Genomic DNA, 25,019 nt, shown 5'->3' with positions numbered 1-25,019 from the left:
GTCTGCAATTTATCCGTGGCGTTAGCACGGGCACCTTACTAGTGACATATAGTTCCTCCATTCTGAAATGTAGATCATTTTATATTTTTTTCAACAGATTATGGAGATGGAGAAAAAACTCCCCTATCCCTAATTATTAAGCATTGAGATTCTGTTTGGGTAATTAAGCACCCCTCATTGGGACTCTTTAGAAACTTCTGGTCCGAAGTTCCGACCCCAGCCGAGAAAGCAGGAAAAAAATGCTCAAGTGAGTGCTTTGTGTCTTTTATGGGTTGTTAGCATTTCAATTAGTCACTTTTGCATCTCCCCAGACTATTTTTCGCATCCCTCTTAATAGTATGGTGTTTTCTATACTCAAATTCAAAATAAAAATTTATAAAAGATCTTCAATGAAGCTCAAACACGGTTTCCTTCGCAAATATGGCGTCGTTGATTGCTCTTTATTATTTCAACAATTTTTGAACCTGTTTATTTTTCAATAAACGCATTAGCTACTTAATTGTGCGTATCATTAACACCAAAATCCACTTAGAGGGCCAAATGCACTTTCAAACCAAAACCCGCTTAGAGGGTCAAATGCACTTTCAGGTGTAGGCGGGTTGAAAGGCTCGCAAAAGCTCTGCTGGGGTTATAACAAGCTTGGCCGAGTCGAGGAACGAGCATGCAAGTAGCTATTTGTCTCTTGGGCTCTGAAATTGGCAACAATTGGCAAGGGCGACTTAGCGGGCTGCCGGCGTTGTGGCGCTCGCGCAGGGAGGCTTGGCTGCGTGGCGAGTTCATGAGTAGACCAAAGAGATTTTGGGCAAAACCAGGTAAGAAACCATGGGCGCGAGAACTTGGCTGGACTCTGGTTTTGGCACCGGTTTGGGAGCTCGCTGTGAGAGGCATCAGCGGCACAGGACAGTGTACTAGGCGCATGAAACATCCTAGTGCAAGAGGAAAAGAACGAGCTAACAGTTTTGTTGAATTTGGACAGAGTCAAACGGCTACACGTGAGTCCAGGATGGTCGATTTGGTGAAATTTGAAGGAAGCAAGCCAAATATTGCAGTTCTGGACAAATTCGAGGAACAGGAATAGGGGAGATTCCACTCGATAGCATAACCTCGGCTCAGGTCCGGAGAGTCTGGGTAACGGGTAGGATACTCTGGGAATAGGTTCGGACACCGATCTCAGGAGTCGGAAACTCCGGAATCCAGCCCGGATACACCGGACAATGGTTCGGACAATCCGTTCCGGGTGGCTGTAAACTCCGGGTATATGTCCGGATACTCCGGGTGTACCCAGATTTTGGTTTTATTTAATTTTTTTCGAGTAACTTTGGGCAAGGTTTAGACTCTAAGCTGTGTTTAGACTTCTAAAAACATCTAGGATGTCAAAAACCTCATTTGGGGCAAAGCTAATCCCCAGTTCTGGGATACATTACTTACATGGTGGTATCCCTAGATCCACTCAGATAGAATGGGACAAGAGTGAATTCGAGAGTCTGTGTTGTACCTTTGATCGGAGCGGGTACCAGGGCCGTCACGACCCCAGCACCCCCACTCTGGTGATCTGAACACTTGTGGTGGCCAAATTGTTCGGGCGCCTCCGCATTGCGGTAATCTTCTAGATGAGCGTAAGAAGGCGACCCCCCGTCAGCAAGCCCTCCAGATGACGGCTGCTTCTTCAAAAGCTCGTGGATGAAGTGATCCACCTTAATCTTCATATCCATCGTGGAATTCCTTAGATTGGTCAACTTCTCGTCCACCACCGGCTTCTAGGTCTCCACCTCTTCGTGCTCCTTGTGTTAGTATTGATCTAACAAAATTTAGCATGAACTTGACTAACCAGGATCACTAATCCAAAGTAGATCACACCTAGTACATTAACTAATGCGGAATGGTAGTGTTCGGTCCTATACTAGCAGTAGTGGTGTCCATAGCGTCGCTGGAAGTAGGTGTAGGCGTCATGTCGTCGACGGCGTGGACGGTGTCGGGAACGTAGCGCAGACGCTCCTTGAGCGTCCTCTTGGGGTAGCAGCGGCCTTCAGGTCGCCACCCGCACTGCCCCGGGCATGGAACTCGCGCTTCTGAGCCTTCCAGTGCTCTGAATGATCGGTGGTGGTGGAAAAAAGATTAGATTGCTAACCCTAGGGTTGACCCCTCTTATTTATAAGCATTGTACGCCCAAGGCCGAATCCAATGGGCTTAGGTTTGCCTCCCGATCAAGGCATTCGCAGATAGGTTCTGTTAAACCGATCCCTAAACTCACGGGGTGAGATCTCCCCCTTTTTCTCTTGGTTCTGTTGTTGACATAGGTCAACCAAATCAAAACCAATATTCTTCCCCTTGACCGAAGGTCAACAACTTATTCTTAACTTAAACTTAATACTTATTCGGTCACTAATTTATATTTAACTTAAACTAAAATCCATCCTCCATAAATCAGCAAGTACCAGACCAATGCATTGTCAGCAGCACAGCGGCATAACGGCATACTGGGACAACATTACCCATAGCCTTACTGAAAAATTTTGTCAGGATTCTTATTCTTATTTGGGGAAGTATTAATGGCCCTGAACCAGGACGTGATCAAAAGTATCAACCAAACCCATACCTAGGACATGTTTCTGAAAAAGGGATGGTGATAAATCTTTTGTGAGCGGATCCGCAATGTTTGCTGTAGTACTTATATGCTCAATCTTAATTGTGCGGTCCCGGTTTCTATCTTTCACGACACGATATTTGAGGTCAATGTGATTGGAAGCCCCAGACAACTTATCGTTTGCGCAAAAGAATACTGCAGATTGATTATCGCAGTGCATTGTGATAGGTCTCGAGATACTATCCACAACTCTTAATGCCGGAATAAAATTCTTAAGCCACACTGCCTGTCCTGTTGCATCATAATATGCCACAAATTCAGCTTGCATCATAGATGCAGCCGTTACACTTTGCTTACCACTTCTCCATGAAATTGCTCCCCCTGCCAGAGTGAAAATATATCCAGAAGTGGATTTTCTATCATCTTCATCACCAGGAAGATCAGCATCAGTGTAACATACAACTTCAAGATTGTCTGTCCTCTTATATGTGAGCATGTAATTTTTGGTGCCTTGGCAATATCTTAACGCCTTCTTGACACCTACCCAGTGAGCACATCCTAGATTTGACTGATATCTACTAAAAACTCCGGTTGCAAATGCCAAGTCTGGACGCGTACAGACTTGTGCATACATCAGACTTCTGACAGCTGATGCATAAGGAACATTGTTCATTTTTTCTCTTTCTAAGTCATTCTTGGGGCATTGCGCTTGACTAAACTTATCGCCCATTTGAATAGGAACAGGTGAAGTGTTGCACTTATCCATGTTATATCTCTTAAGCATTTTCTCAATATAAGTTTTCTGAGATAATCCTAGTACTCGTTGGGCTCTATCTCGGTGTATCTCAATGCCAAGGACATATGAGGCATCACCAAGATCCTTCATATCAAAATTGGATGAAAGAAAATTCTTAGTCTCATGCAACATGTTCTTATCATTACACGCTAATAGTATGTCATCCACATACAGTACCAGAATTATTAATTTTCCACCCTTAACTTTGACGTAGATACAACTATCCACATCATTCTCCTTAAATCCGAATTTCTTAATGATCTCATTGAATTTAAGGTTCCACTGTCTGGACGCTTGCTTAAGTCCATAAATGGACTTCTTTAATTTGCATCCCATATGTTCTTTACCCTTTATGGCAAAACCTTCTGGTTGTGCCATAAAGATTGTTTCATTTAAGTCTCCATTTAGTAATGCAGTCTTAACATCCATCTGATGTAGCTCCATATCAAAATGGGCTAGTAATGCCATGACGACTCTAAAAGAATCTTTGGTAGACACAGGAGAAAAAGTCTAATTATAATCAATTCCTTCCTTCTGTGTAAACCCTTTTGCTACGAGTCTAGCTTTGAATCGTTCGACCTTCCCTTTGGAATCACGTTTGGTTTTGTAGACCCATTTACAGCCTAATAGTTTGACTCCATCAGGAATTTCTACTAAATCCCATACTTTATTAGTACTCATAGATCTTAGTTCATCTTCCATGGCTTCAATCCATTTAGTGGAATTCTCACTTAACACTGTCTGTCTGAATGTGGCAGGGTCACTTATATTCCCGATATCATATACATCCTCACTTAAGTATGTCTCATAATAATCAGGAATAGCTGATCTCTTTGCCCGTTGCGACCTTCTTACTGGTTCAATCGCAACTGGTTGAGGAATAGGTTGAGGAATTGGATCTTGTGGTGCAGGTTGCGTCTGGTTCCCAACCATTTGCTCCATGTTCTCCTGCTGAGCAGCAGCAGATGGCATGGCGCCACTTACCTGAACAGGAGGAATGACAGGTGGTACAAACTGATATACCTCTGTGGGCTCTTGAACTACTGGATCAGGAAGCTCAACTCGTAGTTCTTCGAGACTCACTTCCCTCCTTGGAAAACTCCCACTAACTCCTGAGTCCTCTAGGAACACAGCCTGCCTGATTTCTACAAACTTAGTGTGACGACCAGAACAGTAGAATATGTACCCCTTAGTTTTTTCTGGATATCCAATGAAGTTGCAGCTTACCGTCTTAGAATCTAATTTCTTTTGTTGTGGATCAAATAATTTAGCCTCAGCGGGACAGCCCCACACTTTTAAATAATTAAGTGACGGTTTCCTCCCATTCCAAAGTTCAAAAAGTGTCTTGGGAACTGACTTAGATGGAACCCGATTAAGTATGTGAGCAGCTATTTTTAATGCTTCCATCCACAGCTCCACAGGCAAACTAGAATAACTGAGCATGCTCCGTACCATGTCAAGCAGTGTATGGTTACGTCGCTCAGCGTCTCCATTTTGCTGTGGTTCACCTGGCATAGAGTATTGCGTTCTTATGCCATTTTCTTCTAAATACTTAGTGAATGGTCCTTTAATCTGACCATATTGAGCGTGTTTCCCATAATATTCACCTCCCCGGTCTGATCTTACAATTTTAATGGAAGTGTTGTGCTGTTTCGCAACTTCCGCCTTATAAATCTTAAATATTTCTAATGCGTCTCAACGCTTTTGGATGGGGTAAATATGTCCATAACGGGAATAATCATCAGTAAATGTTATAAAGGAATCATATCCGTCTACCGATGTTACTGACAGAGGGCCACAGATATCTGTGTGAATTATTTCTAATACGCCCGTACTCCTAGTCGCTCATTTCTTAATAGTCTTAGCATATTTTCCCTTAATGCAATCGATGCACTGCTCTGAATCTGAAAAGTCTAACTCCTGAAGTATATCATCTTTAATGAGACGCTCCATTTTCCCCCTCGAAATGTGGCCAAGGCGATAGTGCCACAATTTCGAAGAAGTCTCATTATCACGCTTACGCTTATGCATCGCATCACAAACATTCATTACAGAATAATTATCATCAAGAGAGAGCAAATAAAGATCGCCTTGCAAATGACCAAGGCCAACACTAATATTATGAAATTTAATGTTGCAAACTGAGTTGCCAAACTCACACACATGTCTAGGTTTATCTAAATGTGAAACAGAAATAATATTTCTCTTTAAACTAGAAATATAAAGGACATCATCTAAATTAAGCTGGAAGCCCGCCTTCGACTTCAACCATGTTCCCATCAGCCACTCTTAGGCTTCGCTGTGGCAGAACCGCCTAAATTATCCCGGCTCAAGTGCGTAAACCATCACCATAAAGGCAACATTAGCTTAAACGCACTTCAAACGGAACAATTTTTGTTCTGTCGGGTAACGTCCCGATACAACCACCGATTCTCGGATCGAACAAGCATACCCCGCACGAAGGCGAGTCCAGAGATATTACAACCACAATTTTTCAACACAGGCATATTAAAGATTACAAACCGGTTCAAAAGATTATTACAAAACCAACTTAAGTAAAACAGTTATACAAAACATAAGTGTAGAATCAGAGTTTAAAACAGCGGAAGATAAAACACGACGGCTACAACACGTCGCAAAAAGGATACCAGGCTAGCCCAGGCATGGTATCACTCGTCATAGTCATTGCCGGCCGAAGACGTATCCCACTCTACGGACCAGCCAGGAGGCAACGAGCAAGGATAGGTTAAGCTAGCGATCTGATCCTCAAAACTCATACCTGAAAAAGGGTTTCAACAGCAAGGCTGAGTATTCTAATACTCAGCAAGACTTAACCGACAACGGGTATAAATAGCCCACCTTAGCTAGACTATGCAAGGCTTTGTAAGGCTCTGGTTTTTCCTTTGCTGAAAAGCAATAAAGAGTAGGTCCTTACTTTCAAGTTTTAGCTTCAAGATTCTAGTTGATTAACCATTCTATGTATGCATCTACTAACCAAACAAGGTGGAACTTCTACGCAAACATCAAGATTAATAAGAATATTGTTGCTCTTATTACTCTGTGTGGCAAAGAGATCAAACAGTCTCATTTCATCGTGAGAGGCGGACGATTCTGAATCGAAATTCAACCTTGCAAGGGTAACCTAGCACACACGTCTGGAATACCGTCGGGTCATTCCCAAACAACCGTTAACCTTTCTTTCCGGCTTGTGGATAGTGCCACTCTCCCCGACTACAGGGCTCCAAGGCCGAACCTTGTCCCTAGAAGTCGTAGTGTTGCGCAACATATAATAAAACCTATCCCTACTGAGAGAGTGGGAGGTATATCCACTCCCCGGTCCAATCGGCTACTAGGCTTGCCGCGTACCATATTTACGGCATGTGACTAGTACTTTCAAAAACTTAACCAGCACTACCACACACCGCGACCTTAGCAAGTTCATCAACACAGACGGGGTCTCACATAGGACATGATCTCGAACACAACCCCGTCCGTCGTCCTTATATTGATAACAGAAAGTAAACAAGCAATTCCTATAAAGCTCGCGAGTGACAGGCAATCACTCGACTTTTACCGTTCCTATAAGCTTAGCAATTACTCGAACTCAAGTCTAGTGTTCAGTACATAGGTTCCTAGGATCATGCATCTAGGGTTTCAATCCAAATCCTAAGAACTGTAAATGCACAAGTAAGTAATAACAGTAAATGATAATAATTTGAAATATAGGTTATGTCCGGGGCTTGCCTTCTCGGTAATTGCTAACTATTTCAGCGCTAGGCTCTTCCGAACTTTGGTTCGGGGCTTCAGTTAGTTCCGCAGTGTTCACTTGAGCTTCGAGATCACCTCCGTCAGATTCCGGAATCAACTCGTACGTCCCGTCTGACAAAGTAGTCGTATCTATATGTAATGCAAGAACAACATTATAAATAAACATGGGCAACCGTTTATAGAGTAGTTAAATAACAAATTTAACTACACAAGGCATCATGATCAACATCACAAAATAAGTTAACTAACTTCATAAAATGAGTGGGGGTGATTTTTCTATACAAATAAGTCATGGTTTGTAAATAAATCAACAAATCAGAGTACAAATAGTAATAAAATCTACCAAAATTACACTAAACAGAACGTAAAAAAGGAATCTACCCTGTAAAAATCATGCTAAGACATTGAACCATTTAAACACAATAAATCATTTACTCAGATAACATCTAGAACAAGCAAGAATTACACAGGTCAAACTAAAGAAGATCAGAAGCTCAAAATTTAACATAAGATCTACACAGGGATGATCTAGCTACTGTGAATTTTTCATGATTTTATATACACGGAATTAATTCTGAGAAAATAAACAAAACAGACATCAGTTTAGCAAGATTCAATTTTAACTCCTATTCTAGCCATGAACTGAAGCTTAAACTTCCTGGACAAGCTAATCTACTCAAAAAGAACATGCCAAAATAAAATCATGATTTATTACAAACAGAAACTATTTACCATAAATAAAGTGTACTAAACAAAGATTAAAACAAATAAATAGCTACACAAGAGAACTGACCATGAAATTTTTATAGCAAAGCTAGTATTACATAAGTAAACTACCACCAAAATTTCATAGCAATATCAGCTTTCAAGCACCAGATAAGAAAAAGATTAAACATCTAGTATTTCTTTATCTAGTGACACAAAACCATTTATACAGCAAAAACTTGCAACTAAAGCCTAACATATTAGGGTTCTACTGCATAGAGCTCTTCAAAAGGATTCCAAAACATCAAGATTTGCTATTTTACGAATTTTCTATGAATTGATCTAGAATTTCAAAGTTCACTGAAAATATTACAAAGCAGCCCCTACTGGCACTATTCATCTGAGTCTAGACCTATGCAAATAACCCCCTGGGTCTTCTTTCCTTTCAACCCGAGGTCCCTGGGCCGGGTCAGAGAGGGGAGGCGGCGGTTGACCGGCCGTTTCCCGGCGAGGGGCTCACCGGCGGCGAGAGGGGAGGCGTGCGTGAGCTTCACGGGTGCAAGGCGCACCTCTGGGTGGCTTAGGGTTGCGCGGAGGGGCTCGGAAGCGGCGGCTCGGCGGAGCAGGGCGGGTTGGCGGCGGAGGCAAGCGACGGCGAGGGTGCTCCGGTGAGGTTCAGGCGAGGGGAAGTGGCCTGGGAGCTGCGCGAGGTCGAGGCGGTGCTAAAGGTGGGGGCTGTAGGGGTGGAGCGGGTCTGGGGTGGCAGCTCCGCGGCGGGGTGAAGCTCGCCGGCGTTCGGGGTGAGCGGCGGCGGCGTTCTGGGGCGTGGGGTTAGGGAACTGGCGAAACGAGGAGGGGAATAGAGCGCGGGGCTTCTTGTAGTGCTCAGGCGCGCGAAAGATCGAGAGCTGGGCCTCGGGTTTGGGCTCTCCACGGCGGCGTCGCGGTGGCGGCCGCCGGGGAGGTTCTGGGCTCGGCGGGGGCGCGTGGCGAGGGTTGGGGGCTCCAGCGCGAGGCAACAGGAGGGGGAGGAGCTCGCCGGCGACGCGTGGGAGCCAGCGCACGGCGAATTGATGGCCGGGAAAGCCGGGAAGGCGTCGGCGGGCGGCGCTGTCGGTGGCCGGCGGCGAGAAGCAGAGCAGAGAGGGGGAGATGGTCATAAGGGCGGTTTTGAAATTTCCAAAAGTTCCAGGGACCTTTCTGTAAACAAGCAATAACTTTTAAACCAAAGCTCAAATGGAAAAGTGCCCAACATGAAAGTTGTTCAACTTTTCAAGATCTACAACTTTTATGTTGTGCAAAAATTTATTTGACCAAAGATTCAAGAGTTAAAATTAAAATCGTTGAAGGATTTTTGAATTCCAGGAATTTTGTCTTTTTCAAAGCAATTTCACTTCAAATGTAGACCTTTAAGCAAAATTGACTACCATGCATTAAATGCACTGAAATTTTGCACAAACACCCTCCACTAAAACTATAATTACACAATCCATTCAACACAACTGCAAAAAGGACCTTGCATAAAATTATAATTACACATATAACCTTTCATAATTACAAAAAGATCCTTTTTACGCATTTCAAGCACATGATGCAAAACCAACCTACACCATTACTGTGCAGACACTTATTTAATTTCTGTGCAAACACCCGGGGTGTTACAGCCTTCCCCCCTTCTTATAGTTCAGATCGAACGGAATACCTGTAATGAATTAGAAATGTGCACAATGGCACCTGAGTCAATTAACCAAGTATTAGGGGATAAATGTGCTAAGAATAACTCATCAATGAAAGAAACAACATCAAACTTAATATTACCTGGCTGTTTCAGCCATTCCTTAAAGCCTGGGCCGCCCTTCTGAAGATGCTGGGGTGAAGAACAGAATGAACACAGCATTTTTCCACCTTGGGACTGCTTGCCTTTGAACTTGTTGTTGTTCCTTGGACCAAAGTGCTGGTTCCCTTTCTTCTTAAACTTCTTCTGGCCTTGCTTGCTGCTACGTGACTCATGCTGATTCTTAGGAGGATTATCACTGATACTCATGTGATGGACCATGTTCACCACATCTTTCATCTTCTCAGTCTTAAGCCTCTCTTCTTCAACACAGGAACTGATCCACTCACTAATAGACCAAATAGCTTTGTTGGTTTTGTAGTTGATCTTGAAATCATTGTACTGTGAGGGCAGTGAGGTCATGATGAAGTGAACAAGAAAGCCATCTGAGATCTCCATCTGCATCTCCTTAAGCTTGTTGGCCATGTCACACATGTTGAGAATGTGCTGTCTGATGCCAGTCTTCCCATCATACTGAGAGGCCACTAACTTCATAATGAGAGTGCTTGCATAAGTCTTGGATGAGCTCTTGAAGTTCTCCTCAATCTTTGCCAGAAAGGCCTTAGCACTCAGATCTGCTCCCTGCGCATCCTTGGTGGGGATGGCACCCTTAATGCCCGCACTGATGGTCTGAGACATGACCATAAGCGCCATGTGGTCTGATCTTGCCCACTTTTCCAGAGCAGCTGAAGTCTGTCCTGCAGCAACAGCAGGCTTATCCTCCCTTAATGCCAAGTCAAGATCATTCCAAGCCAAGCACGTCATGACCTTGCCCTTCCAGTCAGGAAAATTTGCTCCATTGAGCGGCTCAATGTTGTTCAGGTAGGAGGCCACAGCATTGACATTTGTCACTGAAAATCAAAGAAAAAACTTATCTTAGTAATCATATACAATAAAATGCAAATAAAAACATGATAATAATCCTACGATGGTCTGATTAACATCACGCAATTAAAATTTTAATTTGCATCACCGGTGGGGAAAACAAACGAAATTTTGTCTTAATAATCATGATTAAACAACGGTGGTCAGAAATAATCACAAGTTTACTCTAAATAAACTTCTTGGTGGTTCCATTTATTTAGAGGCATCTCAAAGTATAGTGGTGGAATAAACTTATGAACATGAAATAAAACACCAACTATTTATAAAATTACTCATGCAAGAGCTTAACTGAAACAACAACAACAACAACATAGCCGTCTCAGCATAGCCGGTCCCAAGCCCGGGTAAAGGAGGAGGGTTGCGTTAGGTTTTGGCAAACCAGCATAAAAAGATAGCCACTCTAATGGATTTGAAACCCACAAGAGCTTAACTAAAAGTAATGCAGAAAATTAAACTGAGCTTAATACTGAAAAGATACTGGAATACTAAAAATAAACAAAACTAAAATCGGCCCGAAAAGGAAAAATAGCCCGCTGCGACCTGCTAGCGCGCGGCACCCCTAACCCACGCAGGTGCGCGCGCGGCCCAGTAAGGGCGCGGCCTATCTCAACGCACGCGGCTCAACGCAGCGCAGCTCGACGTGCGGCAGCGGCTCGGCTTATGCGGCAGCTCGGCGCAGGCGCGTGCGCGCGCGGCTTAGGCAGGCGGCTCAGGAGCGCGGCAGCGGCTTAGGCTGGCCCATTTGCTTTTGGGCCTAGCAGCGGACGAGCGGACCGCTAATTCGGCCCGCGGCGGCGCGCGCCCCGCCCCTTCCTTGGATCGATTTGAGCCGCTAATTGAGATCCGACGGCTGACAGCGGTTTCGGCAGGCTTTAAAAGGCCGGAAAAATCACGCAGGGGTGAAACCCTAGCTCATTTCTTCCCTCCCCCCCCCCCGCGAGTGGTTAGGTCAGAGCGGCGGCGGCGGCGCCGGCCGCCGGCCGCCGTGTGACGCGCGCTTAGGTCCGCAGCGCTGAGGCTCTCCCGGTGTGCGTGCTCTGAGGGATCTAATGGCCGGAGCTCCGCGGGCCCTCTCTGTGCCACCGCGTGCGTCTCGCGCGCAGGCCGCCGAGGGGCTCCGCCGGGTGTCCATGGCCTGCGGCGAGGCGAGCTAATGCGCCGCGGGTCGGCGCGACTGATGGCGGGGCGCGAGCTGAGGGCCAGCGGGCCGCGAGCTGATGGCACGGCGAGTGCGTGCTGATGGCACGGAGGCGGCGCTACTGATGCGCGAGGGTGGCGCGACTGATGCGCCGGCGGCAACGCGAGTGTGGCCAGGGAGCCGGCACCGCCGCGCCGAGGCGGTAGGCGGCATCCACGCGCAGCGGCAGCTGATGCCACGTGCGGCCGCCAACACTGAGGTAAGCCCCCCCTTTTCTTATCTCATTTCAATCTAATCTACGATTAGGGTTTGGGATGGGGATTTGCGGGATTTGGAACTGAGTTGGATCTGAGATTGCATTCCCCTCCTTCTAATCTCACTGAGTGCTAATCTTATGCATGAAATTGACCCAAAACCTAGATGGCTTAGGCCACGGACTAGAAGAAAACTCTAATTTCTTGAACTAAAACATGAAAACCACCTAGAAAACGTGACTGATCTAGTGATTTGGGCATGCTAACACTCTAACTTAAGTAAAATCTAACTAAAACATGTGTGCATGATACGAATCTTAACTGAGTAATGCTAAAACATGAAAAGAACATGCACAGATAGATCTACACCATGAAACTGAACCTAAACTTAGGGTTTGTCCAGGGGATCTATACTGGATTAGTAGAGGCGACTGATACCAATTGTTAGTATTGATCTAACAAAACTTAGCATGAACTTGACTAACCAGGATCACTAATCCAAAGTAGATCACACCTAGTACATTAACTAATGCGGAATGGTAGTGTTCGGTCCTATACCAGCAGTAGTGGTGTCCATGGCGTCGCTAGAAGTAGGTATAGGCGTCAAGTTGTCGACGGCGTGGACGGTGTCGGGGACGTAGCGCAGACGCTCCTTGAGCGTCCTCTCGGGGTAGCGGCGGCCTTCAGATCGCCACCGGCACTGCCCCGGGCGTGGAACTCGCGCTTCTGAGCCTTCCAGTGCTCTGAATGATCGGTGGTGGTGGGAAAAGGATTAGATTGCTAACCCTGGGGTTGACCCCCTCTTATTTATAAGCACTGTAGGCCCAGGGCCGAGCCCAATGGGCTTTGGTTTGCCTCCCGATCAAGGCATTCGCGGATAGATTCTGTTGAACCGATCCCTAAACTCACGGGGTGATATCTCCCCCTTTTTCTCTTAGTTTTGTTGTTGACAGAGGTCAACCAAATCAAAACCAACACCTTGGTCAGTCGCTTCATGGCCTCCTTTGCCGTGTTCACCAACATTTGGATGTCGCCGATGAGCCGGTGAGTCTCCTTGTTACCCTCCTCGATCTTTGCCAGGATTTGCGCCATCAGATCGTCCTTGTGCAGCACCATGGCTCTGTCCCTAACTTGGAAGCGGGTGAAATGGCAATGATGGGGATCTAGAATGGTGGTGGGATAGCTGTGATGCTAGATGTAACCAACGAGACACACAGGACTAGGTAAATAGGTATAAACCTATTTACAATGATGCCGATCATTGTTCTTCACCTCGTCTTTAGTCTTCACTCTTCAGAGTCTTCACTCTTCAGAGCGTTAGCAAGGCTAGCAAGGCTGCTGAGGTGCCCTATCCTTCTCTCCAATCTATAACTCTTATAAAAAGACTCCCCACTACAACTCATTTATTGCTATTTCTCTAGCATGTGGTGCAGCCACATCACTTTAATAATTTTTGACCGACCGATCTGTGATCCAATGGCACACATCACATCTCCGTTTTTCCTATCCTTCCCAGCACACGTGACACGTCCGGCCGGCTGGCCGGGCAGCCTCCCGTGGACGGTGGACCTGCTGCCCATAAAGCTTGCTGGTGGGCTGGGCAACGGCACTTGCCTACTGCCCACAAATGCTCGCTGGTGGGCTGGGCAACGGCACTTGCTGGCCCACACGTGCAAGCCTGCTCCGCCTACAGGCTAGCTGGCCACTCTCCTCCCTGTTCGTCTTGCGAGCTCGCCTCACGCAGACCCGCCGCCTAGCCAGAGCGTTGAATCGCCGCACCCATCCCACCACCCCTGTCGGCACGGTGCCTCCCGCAGACCCGCTGCTTGGCGAGCCCACTCAATCGCCGCACCTTGGCACCTCATTAGACGCCTCCTCGACTGCCTCTGTCAATTAATGCCAGCATTCACAAAAGCTACACCCCCATTAGCTACTCTATTATTCCAGAAGAGTATTTACGGCTGCCTGCATCCCCAAGTATATATCCCGAAGGCTCAAAGGTTGTTTTTTTCCTTTCCTCAATTGGTTGGCACTTCATTGTTGCTTTGTCATAGATCTCCCTGTTGCTGTTGCATCAAATTCATGGAGTCCATATAGAGGGAGGGGACAGCTTCCTGATCAAAGCAAAAAAGTGAGTAAAATTGCCTATGGTTTGATGCACCTAACCTGTTCGATTTATTTCCTCTTATGAACTCTTGCATAAACTAATCTGGATTTTCTCTCTATAGGTTCACATGAATTGATTTCACTTCTAGATGTAGCGACAACATTGGCCTTCTTGACAAATTCAGGTAACAATTATGACCCATCTTTCTTTTTTATTCCTAAATCTCCAATTGTCCTCATTCTGGTAGTTTTGGCAATTGCTTTATTTTGTTACTTCCATTCTTAAATGAGTTTTGTGTCGCAAAATTATAATTGTAACAATAAGTACAATGGATCTTGGTGGGAGTTCTTCACGTTCTCCACTTGGTCGTGGACGACCACGATGTCGTGCATCCTATGTTCTCACTCCTCAACTTGATCGTGCCGCTGCTCGTGAGAACCGACGTAGACGAAGAGCATAAATGGATGGCAGGAGTAGCACATGTTGCTTTGCACCAATTTGTACCTACAAATCATCTATTCCTCGATATTTATTTTCATATATGCATAATCACTTCCTCCAGACTCTGTGCCTATACAATCTACTCAACCATCAATAACCACACAACCAGTTGATGCCGATTCCCAACCCGGTAAAGATTTCACGCTATCATCCTCCCTGATGAATTTGGAATTTCACACCCCTCATATATTTCCTTCACTTGCAGCTACATCATCCAACCAACAAAACATTGCTCACCAATGGGCAAACTCTGGTGCATCCAACACCCCACTTGGTCCCACTGCTTCCTCTTCCTATCGAACATTTAACCATCGCAGTAAAATCCATTTTATCATTGTATCACCATTAAGTCATTTGTTCCTTTCTTTCACTCAATCTCCTCTGTTTCATGTTTTCTAGGAACAATCTTTAATCCACTAAACCTGAGAGCACCTACATTTTCGTGTAGACATTGTGGTGCTTTTTTTGTATGAAGAGCGTGTTCAGCGAGAAAGAAACACATCAAATCCAACATATAATTTATGTTGTAAAGGGGGCAGAATCTTGCTGCCACCTTACCAGCCACCCCCCCCCCCCCCCCCTCAGCCGTTTCTCAATTTGTTGACTTCACATACCATGCCTCTTTCAAGACACTTCTTTGAACACATTGGACAATACAATTCCATGTTTGCGATGACTTCAATGGGAGCAAAGGTCATTGATTCCATAAATGATGGTCATGGTCCATATGTCTTCAAGATCGGTGGCCAAATTTGCCATAGAGTAGGCTCTTTAATACCATCTGAAGGTCGCCGACCAGAATATGCGCAGCTTTATATCTTTGATACAGATCATGAAGTTTCAAATAGAATAAATGTAACTTCATCTTCACGTACTCCTTTTCATGCTAACAAAGACATTGTACGCTCTTTAATACAAATGTTGGACACACAAAATCCTATTTATTATTTCCTCATAAAAGTGATTTATCATACAATAAAACAATATTTCAAATACTATTATATTTTTTAATGGCATTACAACTATAATGATCTTACTAATTTACCACTATTAATTAAAATTTATTCTCTCATCACTCCTTCCATTCTTCTACTACTAATTTACTACAGATTAATTCGCCCCTTCCATTCTTCTACTATATAATTCACAAGTCCAACTGCTTACTCCCCATACTTTTTACATTACATCATATGTTCGTGAATTCTTCATCTTCTCATACTCAAAACCAATGGCGCACCAACAACACTTCAAAAGGTTTTCTCTTAACGCAAATTACAATTTCTCTATCTTTCTTATGTAATCAATTTGTCCATTGATTTAGTATTTTGTATACCCTTATATTCACCTTTCTTTCACTCTTTATTCAGTTCTCCAAACAAGATGCATAACAAATATGTTGAAGCAATCAGTAAACTCAAGGATGATACAAGCCCAAAAATATGTGTTACTCTCACCGGCCATTCTCAAACCAAAGACATAACCAAGCACCTTCCAACTAACAACCAGATGATCATTGCTCAATACACAAAAAAGGGGCAACCATACCTGCAAGCTGTTTTGACCGAAGAGGACTCCACGAGTGCAAGTACAAATTAGTTACTTTTCTCCAAAATTCTATGTTATTCCCTAAACAATTTCAATTCCCTTTACATAAATATCTCCAAATGTATCATCCGCACCCATCTATTCAATAAAACTGAATCAAATTTATACAATAATTTAACTTTGTGTAAACATGAACTAAATCTAAACTCTTCCCCAACTTCATCCAATAATAGTAATTACAAATAACACAAAACATCCCGCAGCAACGCGCGGGGAATTCACCTAGTATATATACGCAAAGCCCCAAGTAACCCTTGAAACTAGCAGGAAATACAATCTCCCAACATCAGGGAGGGATCGTGTAAACATAAATAATTACTCTATTTGCATTGAGATAAAATATCAAGTCCAAAATGCCATTGCAATAATGATCATGGATAGATGAATGGTTGCTAGCAGCTAGGCAGGTGTTTTGGTTATTGTGCCGGAGCCTCGGCAGGTTGTGCAGGAGCGGGTGGAGGAGCACTTGGTGCAGTAGGTCCACTTGGTGGGCAGCCCAGCGGTGTATCTGGTGGCCATGTTCTTGGCAGCCTTGCGTGCCTTGCTGGCCGTCTCCTCGGAGAGCTGCTTGAAGACGAAGCCCTCCCCTTTGCAGAGACCGCACAGGCCCGTGCCGCCGCACTCCGGGCAGCACTCTTCGGCCTCGTTGACATCTTGCTGCTGCTCCTGCTGCTTGGGGGACGAGGAGGAGCGAAGCAGGAGGGTGGCGGCGACTCCCACTGTCCCGGCGGCGACGGCAAGTAGCGCCGCAGCAGCTTGGGGATCGGGTAGAGCAGATGGTGGCGAATGCCCTCGTCGCCGCTTCTTCTTGTCTGCGTAAGCACGGCCGCCATTATTAAGGACGACGAGACTAAGAAGAGATGATGAAGGGGGGCGGCAGCAGCAGCGGGAGGAAGAGGGCAGCTGGTGCGTGGGCGGTGAGCAGGAAGCAGCAGCAGGCGAGGAGGCCATCATCATCAACCTGCAGCAGAGCAGATGGATAAGGTGCGTTGTTGTACAGTATTATATTGGTCGGACAAGGAACTGGAAAGAGGGAGCCTGCAAATCTACTCCATGTTTATTTATGGGCCGCAAATCAAAGCACATGAATGAAGAAAGAAGAGCACAATCCAGTCCGGCCCATCAGTCCAGTTCTTGCCTTTTTGTTTTTTCTGATAATTATAGGGGCCTGTTTGGATAATGGTTATCATCACCTTTTAGCTCCAAATTATCCCTCGTGCATTCAAATAGGTGAGATAATTTTGGACTAAAGTGTATTATACCTCCCAAAATCTTTAGCCCCTCCAAAAAATGATAAGACCAATCTCAATGGAAGTTTCATAGAGGGTTTTATAGTATTAAATACCATCCATTTTGCTGACATGGCAATGAAAGAGAATAATGAAGTTTTATGAGATGTGAGAAGAGTTTCATCACCATGCAATCCATCTAGCACAGTTATTTAGTTCTCAATCTAGATAACTGTGCCCATAAAACTCCCACTAAGACTGGTCTAATGAAGCTAATTTTGTACAATCCTCAAAAAAAATATGAGTATGCACACATACCTAGATATAAGAATAAAAGAGAGAGTGAGCATTAGTCCATAAATCCAAACAAATTAGCACTAATTCTTAATTTATAAGCTCAAAGCTAAATATTAGCTCTCAAAATTAGCTCCCAGTATCCAACCGAACTATGATCATGCTATGCGGGGGGAGATGTGCCTGACACGTGGTGCAGATCGTGTCTACTCGGCCATCCATTCTAGTATCTTCTGCAGTCAAAGCATTGGATTCTACAGCTATACTACTCTACCTAATTATACTACTAGAAAAATGCTGTGCCGTTGGCGCTCCGAGAGGGCCGTCACGAATGTATATATCCATGCTTATAAAATTTTGTTGATGGCTCGGTCAAATTTAATTTGGGTCGTTAAATGTATGTGTATGAGGTGTGAATCATTGAAATATGTCTGGATCATCCGTGCGTCCGTATCGAGAAAGCTTGTATGTGACAGTGATAATAGGTGTCAATGCTGTGGTATATGCAGTGTGTAAATGTGCAAGGCGATTCAACCCGTCACCGATACACATTGAGGGGGTTGATTTCGCAAAAGTCTTGGGGGTTTTCTATGAATTTGATGTTTGTGGAGTGCATATTGATTTTGCCAGATTCTAGGGGTTTTTCCATAAAATTGCCGTCAATAGAGTGTGTGACGATTTCGCTAAAGTTTAGGGGGTCTTTTGTAAAATTGATATTCACAAAGTTCGATTATTTCGTTAAAGTTCAGGGGGTCTTTTGCAAAATGCGAGGGGATTCAACCCATCGCCGATCCACATTAAGGGGTTGATTTGGCAAAAGTCTAGGTGTTTTCTGTGTATTTGATTTTCGTGGAGTCCATATTGGTTTCGCCCGACTCCGAGGGTTTTTTCATAAAATTGCCATCAATAGAGTGTGTGCCGATTTCGTTAAAGTTTAGGGAGTTTTTTTTTTGTAAAATTGATATTCACAAAGTTCTGTTATTTCGTTAAAGGGGGGATTTCGTTAAAGTTTGGGGTTTTTTTGCAAAATTGACATAGACAAAGTCCAAGGGCTCTTTCGTAAAATTGCCACCCATAGACTGCAAGTTAATTTCATCAAAGTTCGATAGGTTTTTTACAAAATTTATATCTCCATCTGATACTGGCCGTCGATCCGACGGCCCAGCAATTCTTGCCGATATGGGCACCCTCCTGATGCAGGGAATACACCAGGATTAGTGGTACTAGTAGAATGCCCGTGCATTTCCACGGCGGCGTAAAATATTTGTAGGAAACATAGATACATAAACAATATTATAGTTTATAATTTTTAAAAGTGGTGCACGTTAGTATATCGTACGGAGATAATACTTGGAGCCAACAATAGTCGCACAATGCTTAAAAACAAATTTGCCGCCACCATCAAACAATTCTTGCTGCGGCGCCAGCCACCTACTGCTGGGCGCACTGCACCCTCTAGGCGCCGCCAGGCATGTCTGCCTCCTCGTCGTAGGCCTCCTGGTGCTATTGCTGCCGACTCCGCATCTATTCCTCAATACGTCATACGGCATTTTCTCCACTCGTCCAGCTCCATGTCGGTGTATTGTGTTTTAGGCTTCGGCAGGAGCACGGCCTACAGCTCCAGGGCCTTGCACTGCTCCGGGTTCAAGGAGTCCGGGAACTCAACCGAGGAGTGGATGTACGGCTTGCCCTTCATGAAGGGCCTCTGGTACATGGGCATGCCCTCGTCATTAATCGCCTTGAAAGAATCTGCACAATTTTGCATCAAAATTGAGCATCGGTCAAACGTACATACAAGGCAGAATGACACGATTTTGCAGTCTTGTGTTAAGAAACACCTACCAGGCCTCACAACTTCACCAGGATTTGATTTGATCAGCAGCTGCCTGTTATCGAAGTGAGTCAGAACAAATTGGAAGCCACATAGAGATTCAGTCAAGGTCAGGGTGTGGATGGCCGAACAACCTATGTCAGTCTCACCATCGAACTTCTTCAATATGTTAGATAATGGTACCAGAACAGTATGATAGATTTAGAATATTCAGTAGCAGATCAAAAATGTGTGCAGAAATATTTAGTATAGGTGAAAAGCTTGCTCTGCCCTGCAGCGGCAGTGCTTCATAAAGAAACAACCATTTAGAGCGGAGAGAGAGAGAGAGAGCTATAGTGGGTGACTTGTTTAGCTACCATTTAGTGCAGATTTGGGGCATCAAATAATTCAAAGTAAGTGCTCAGCCATGACTGTTTTCACCAAGCAGAAAATGGAGGTAAGGTGGGGCATGCCTCACGATACCGCCAAATTGGTTGGCGTTCTGATGACCGCTGAACAATAGTTATGAAAGGTGAGTTATTTTTTAGCAAAATACATTAATTATTATTTTTAGCAATCTGCCTAAATCCCGACTGGATGTTGTCATACCCCAATACTTTTTAGTAGCTTAGCCATTGCATATACACCACAATTTGTCGCTTTTTCACTGAGCGCGCAGAGAATATACATTGTACAAACTGAAACTTGTACATGGCTCATCAGATAGCCAGAAAAGAATACATTTGCATGAGATAGGGTTCCAGATTGATATTACATACAATGTTCAGGCTAGTGATTTGTTTGAATACAACTTGAGCAGAGAATATTTCTTTCTGGAATGGCGTTCACCTTTAAGATGGTACAGACTGAGACTTGCTGAGCTACATCCGGAAGGAATAAAAATGACCACATATTTCTATAAGAGATCACTACTTTGGCCAGGCTAATTTTTAATCAAACAAGCAGTTAATTTAATCAGAATATCTGATCGATCGGTAATTTCATTGTAAGGAAGTCCAGCCCAGTAGCAGAAAAGAGAGAAATCCTAGTGCAGTTGATGAGTTCATCTGCAGGATCAAAGAAAATTTTGATATGTGCGTGATTCGCATTGAATCATCGTTCACGTGTCTACAAATCTAACCACAAAAAGAACAATTTTCCTTTCTTTCACGTATTTACTTTCTATGACCACCCACCAATCATTTATGTGCTAAGTGATTGAGTATCCAGCTACTAATTTTAGCCAGTGGGAGTGTTTCATCAGGACTACAATTAGGAAGTATCATATCGATAATTCTTGCATCTCAATGCTTCAGTCCCAAGATTAGGAATTATACTCTAATTTCATTAGACATTATACTCTAATCTCAATTCCATCACCAGAGATCAGCAGGAGTATTTATTGCTGTATTAACAGCCATAGAGTTGGCCGAGCATTTTTTAAGTGAGATATGATGGCATTTCGGTGTCCATTCCTTCCCAAAGGATAGGACCACCTAGAATCCATGAGCCCCATTAATCACTGTCCTACATGCCCAAGGTTATACTTGGTAGGATTTTTAGCGCTTTGTGTACCAATGCAACGCATGGAAATATTAAGAGAAAATGGTTATTCTTAGTGTGCAAACGTATGTGCCATGGCATTCCAAACTCATTCAGGGCTTCATTAAGTTATTTATCCACTTTGTTTCAGGTTTCAATACTGCCTAAATACTTATCTGTTCTCTGAAAAGATGGCATCATGATAAGGTTAGAGTAACAACTAAGAACCATGATACTGTCACAACACAAAGGTTATCAGCACAATATTTGATTGCAAGTTAAGGACCCATATAAGCTAGTAGATAACATGAAGAGGAAATCATTTCTCCAGAAAAATGAAATTAAGGGCACCACATTGCATATTTCTCAGTAAAAGAATATCATAATAAGATTATGTCTTCAGCAATATCTATAGGGCTAACTGCGAATTGTTCATAACTTTTGTAAAAGAGATTTGTATTACTTGCCTTTCTTTCAGCATTGGGTGTCAAGAGATGAGCACATCATGTAAGTCTATATCCTTATCTCTTGCAGAAACCGAATGTCTATAGCATACTTCCCCCATAAGCTATCTGCAGTGTAAGAAAATCAATGTAACCCTACTGCAGCAAAGGAGTTCTTGGGAAATTAGAAGGGCTGTGTAAATCATAGCATGCTGTCTTGGGACACAAAGAGAAACATGTAAACCTACTGTAAAAGTGGTTCTTCCAAGTCCAACAGTTCACAAGATTTTGCAATCTGCTAACAGATATACGTTGGAACAAATGACACGAATCCAAGCTGTACTTATAATATGTTATTTCATCTTGGACACCCATTTCTGATAACCTGCGCATTATTATACCCACTACCAAGACCAAATGGGCTCCATGTGGAATATTACATCAAGGGATGTATTCCCTTAAAAAATTCAATATACATCTTTTTTGCCATTAACGAAACGTTTGTGCTCATGTGGAATATTAAATCAAGGGCATCATATAGGATTTCTACCGAGAAACTAAAAGAAAGGGGCAGGTATTGCAATCATCATTTGGTATGAAAGGATTAGCTGCAGGAATATAGCAATATATTCAATTAACAGAGACCCAATCCAATTCACAAGAGAGGAATAAAGCATTCCATATATTGTTCCTCATATACCTCCATGTGAGAGGAGTAAATGGACAGTCTCGTTGAGCCTTTCTTGGCAGCATGGTGCGATGCAGTCCCACAATGTGACCCTACCCAATGGATAAAATGTGGTGATTACGAATGCGACAAGCAGAGCAAATCTCTTCAATTAACCAATGTTTCTTGATTTGATTTTGCTGAGCATATAGTACTCAAAACTATCTAAAGGGGCTGCAGAGGTCAACCTTACCTTGCTTGCCCGAAATCTACCCTAATTGGCTACTCAAGTGAGCAGTTTAACCACCCCCACCCCCTTCTCCCAAAATGCTTGGTAGTATTTAAATAAATTACTTCAGCTTGAGTGAGCATAATAACCTGGCTTCAGCTGATTTCATACCACCGAAACAAAAAGTAACAAATCACTAAACTTGTGCAGACCCAATTTCTATGCCACATGGCCGAGTAACAAGCAGCAGAAGGCATGACAAGAACTGCGTCCATACCAGGGCGGTAGGCATTCACATTGGCTCTGAACTCGATGAGCACCTGGCCACGTTGAGTAGGTCAGGCCTCATGCAGGCGACCATCAGGGGTGTCTTGCCTTCCTTGTCAATCCACTGCAATCAAGCCAACATTTGCCCCGCCAACAGCAGCACATCAGTAAAACCGATTCGTTCATAGGGGCACAAATTTCACATCAGTAACTCAACCGATTCGTTCACAGGGGCACAAATTTATCACCCAGACTGAGAGACTGAGTGACATACCTTGAGAGCCAATCCCGTCGACGTTGCCGTAGTTGACCTGCTGGTACAACAGCACCTCCTAGGACTGCTGCAGCCCCATCCCCCCGAGTCACCAAACGAAGCCAATCGTCGGAGGAAAGGGGGAAGCGAGGGTCCTCTCAATCGAAACCGTCTCCCCCGCAAAAATCGAAGCAAAATCGAAGCGTCGGGCCACCCCCAACCACCAGAGGTTCTTGCGGGCGGTCGCAGCAAGGCTATGCCACGCGCGTGGGGGGCATTCGGTGGCGGCGATTGGAACCCCGGCGGGGAAGGGAACCAGCCCGGAGATCCCGCAGTTATAGGGAAGAGAGGAGGAGCGCGACGACACGAGTGCGGAGGGCGGCGGCGGCGGCATGGTCCATCGGCGGCGGCGTCCAGCGAGCGACGGAGGGCGAGGACGGGCGAGGGAAGGCGTGGGACGGCTCCTGGCGTCCGGGCTGCGGATGGGACCGGAGCGGACGCGCTGGACGGCGCCCGGCGGCGGGGTGGGAGCGGAGGCGCGGGACGGCGTTCGGCAGCCTGGCGTGAATGGAGCGGAAGCAGAGGCGAGCAGCAGCGCCCGGCTTCCGGACGGAGAGCGGAGAGCGGAAGCGCGGGTGGAGCGCGAGCGGAGGCGCAGGGCGGAGACCGGCAGCCGGGCGGAGACGCGAGAAGGCAGCGGCAGCTCACCGGACGACATGGATGGGGCGGAGAGCGAGGCGCTAGGTGCCGAGCCGAGGCCAGAGAGCGAGTCTGTTTGGGGTTGGGCGACGTGGGGACGTGGGAGGAAGTACGGGCGACTTTCTTTTGTCGGCGGGGGCCGAGATTTTGACCGCGACGCACGAACCACTGTCTCTTTAAAGGAGTAGAGATAGATGATTTGATTCAAGGGAAGGGAAGGCGTCCAGCGTCCTCGATGAGCGCGTCCAGGTCCAACTCCAAGGCGTCGCCCTCCACCTCCAGCATGAGCATGGCCAGGAACTCGTCCTCCACCACCTTGTTGCTGTCCTCCTCCTCCTTCACACTCACACTAGTTGGGCTTGGGCCCTCGTCGTCGTCGCTGGTCACCAGGGTGTCGGACGGCGGGCGCCGCCTGGAGATGGTACCCTTGTCGATGGTGATGAATCCGGAGGAGGACTCATCGTCGTCGTCGTCCATGCCATTGCCGCGTGCCTCTTCCGGTGCGGGGGGCGGGGACATCCGCAGGCAGCTCAGCAGCGCCGCCGTGCATCCGCGGCGGCGCGCCATGAGCCGCCTGTGGTGCAGAGTCAGACAGAGCACGGCACCGGCTGCACTGCCGCCGAGCACGAATCTGAGGACACGGGGGGAGGGGCGGCGCAGCTGCTCTGCGAGGTTGACGTCGACCACCGCAGCTCTAGCAGTGTCGCCCACCGTGACCGCGACGGCCACCGCCAAGTCCCCCATGTCCATGCTGCCGACGGGCGCGCAGTCCAGGAGGAGCACCCGGTCGTGGAAGGCGGCCACGCCCTCCCTGCACGTTGCTGCTGCAACCTGCTGCTGTTGGAGCAGGCGCAACAGGACCTGGCGACCCTCCGCGGCGGCGGGAAGGCCGGCGACGTGCTGCGCCTGCAGGCACACCAACGCCACCGCCGGCGTCTTATTATTTCTCATCGGTGCGACGAGATGAATCGATTGAATGAATCACTAAATATATAGTACTATACGGATGGATGGATGGTGGTGCAGCGCATCCGGGCATGGATCGCCGGCCATGGATGAGGATGGATTGGGGCGGCTGCAGGATCGCGGGCGTTTGGTTTCTGGTCACATCAAGATTTCATAAAAAACAAACTTCCGCATGGAGTACTAAATATAGTCTATTAGCAAAAAAATTTTAGAGACGGATGTAACTTTTTGAGATGATGATTTGCTACAGTGACGCTACAGTACCATCCTCTAATCACGCGGTCAAAGACCTCATTAGATTCGTCTCGTGATTTACACGGAAAGTTGTGGAGGTGGTTTTGTAATTAGACTTCATTTAATACTTTAAATTAATGGTAAAAAAACAAAAAAATCACGAATTTTTTTTCATCCTTAACCAAACATTGGCCGGCCGCACTCGCACA

General features: G+C 45.5%; 2 protein-coding genes and 1 pseudogene across 2 annotated transcripts; all 3 read right to left on the bottom strand.

Moving 5' to 3' along the window:
* Positions 1–16,172: 16,172 nt before the first annotated feature.
* On the bottom strand, positions 16,173–17,203 carry LOC120704597. Its single transcript, XM_039989051.1, has one exon. It carries the CDS (start codon positions 17,132–17,134, stop codon positions 16,577–16,579), a length of 558 nt encoding a protein of 185 aa, XP_039844985.1. The 5' UTR covers positions 17,135–17,203; the 3' UTR covers positions 16,173–16,576.
* A 1,572-nt stretch (positions 17,204–18,775) lies between these two features.
* LOC120704595 lies at positions 18,776–24,676 on the bottom strand. Its single transcript, XM_039989050.1, has 2 exons — positions 23,802–24,676; positions 18,776–18,923 (listed from the first exon to the last, which is right to left on the bottom strand). The coding sequence occupies exon 1, from the start codon at positions 24,559–24,561 to the stop codon at positions 23,815–23,817; it is 747 nt and encodes a 248-aa protein (XP_039844984.1). The 5' UTR covers positions 24,562–24,676; the 3' UTR covers positions 18,776–18,923; positions 23,802–23,814.
* LOC120704596 lies at positions 18,981–23,785 on the bottom strand (annotated as a pseudogene).
* Positions 24,677–25,019: the final 343 nt, after the last annotated feature.

The sequence above is a fragment of the Panicum virgatum genome, chromosome 4K, assembly GCF_016808335.1.
Source record: "Panicum virgatum strain AP13 chromosome 4K, P.virgatum_v5, whole genome shotgun sequence".
Lineage (NCBI taxonomy): Eukaryota > Viridiplantae > Streptophyta > Magnoliopsida > Poales > Poaceae > Panicum > Panicum virgatum.
The sequence above is the reverse complement of the archived record's forward strand: the minus strand, read 5'-3'. Positions and strand labels throughout refer to the sequence as shown.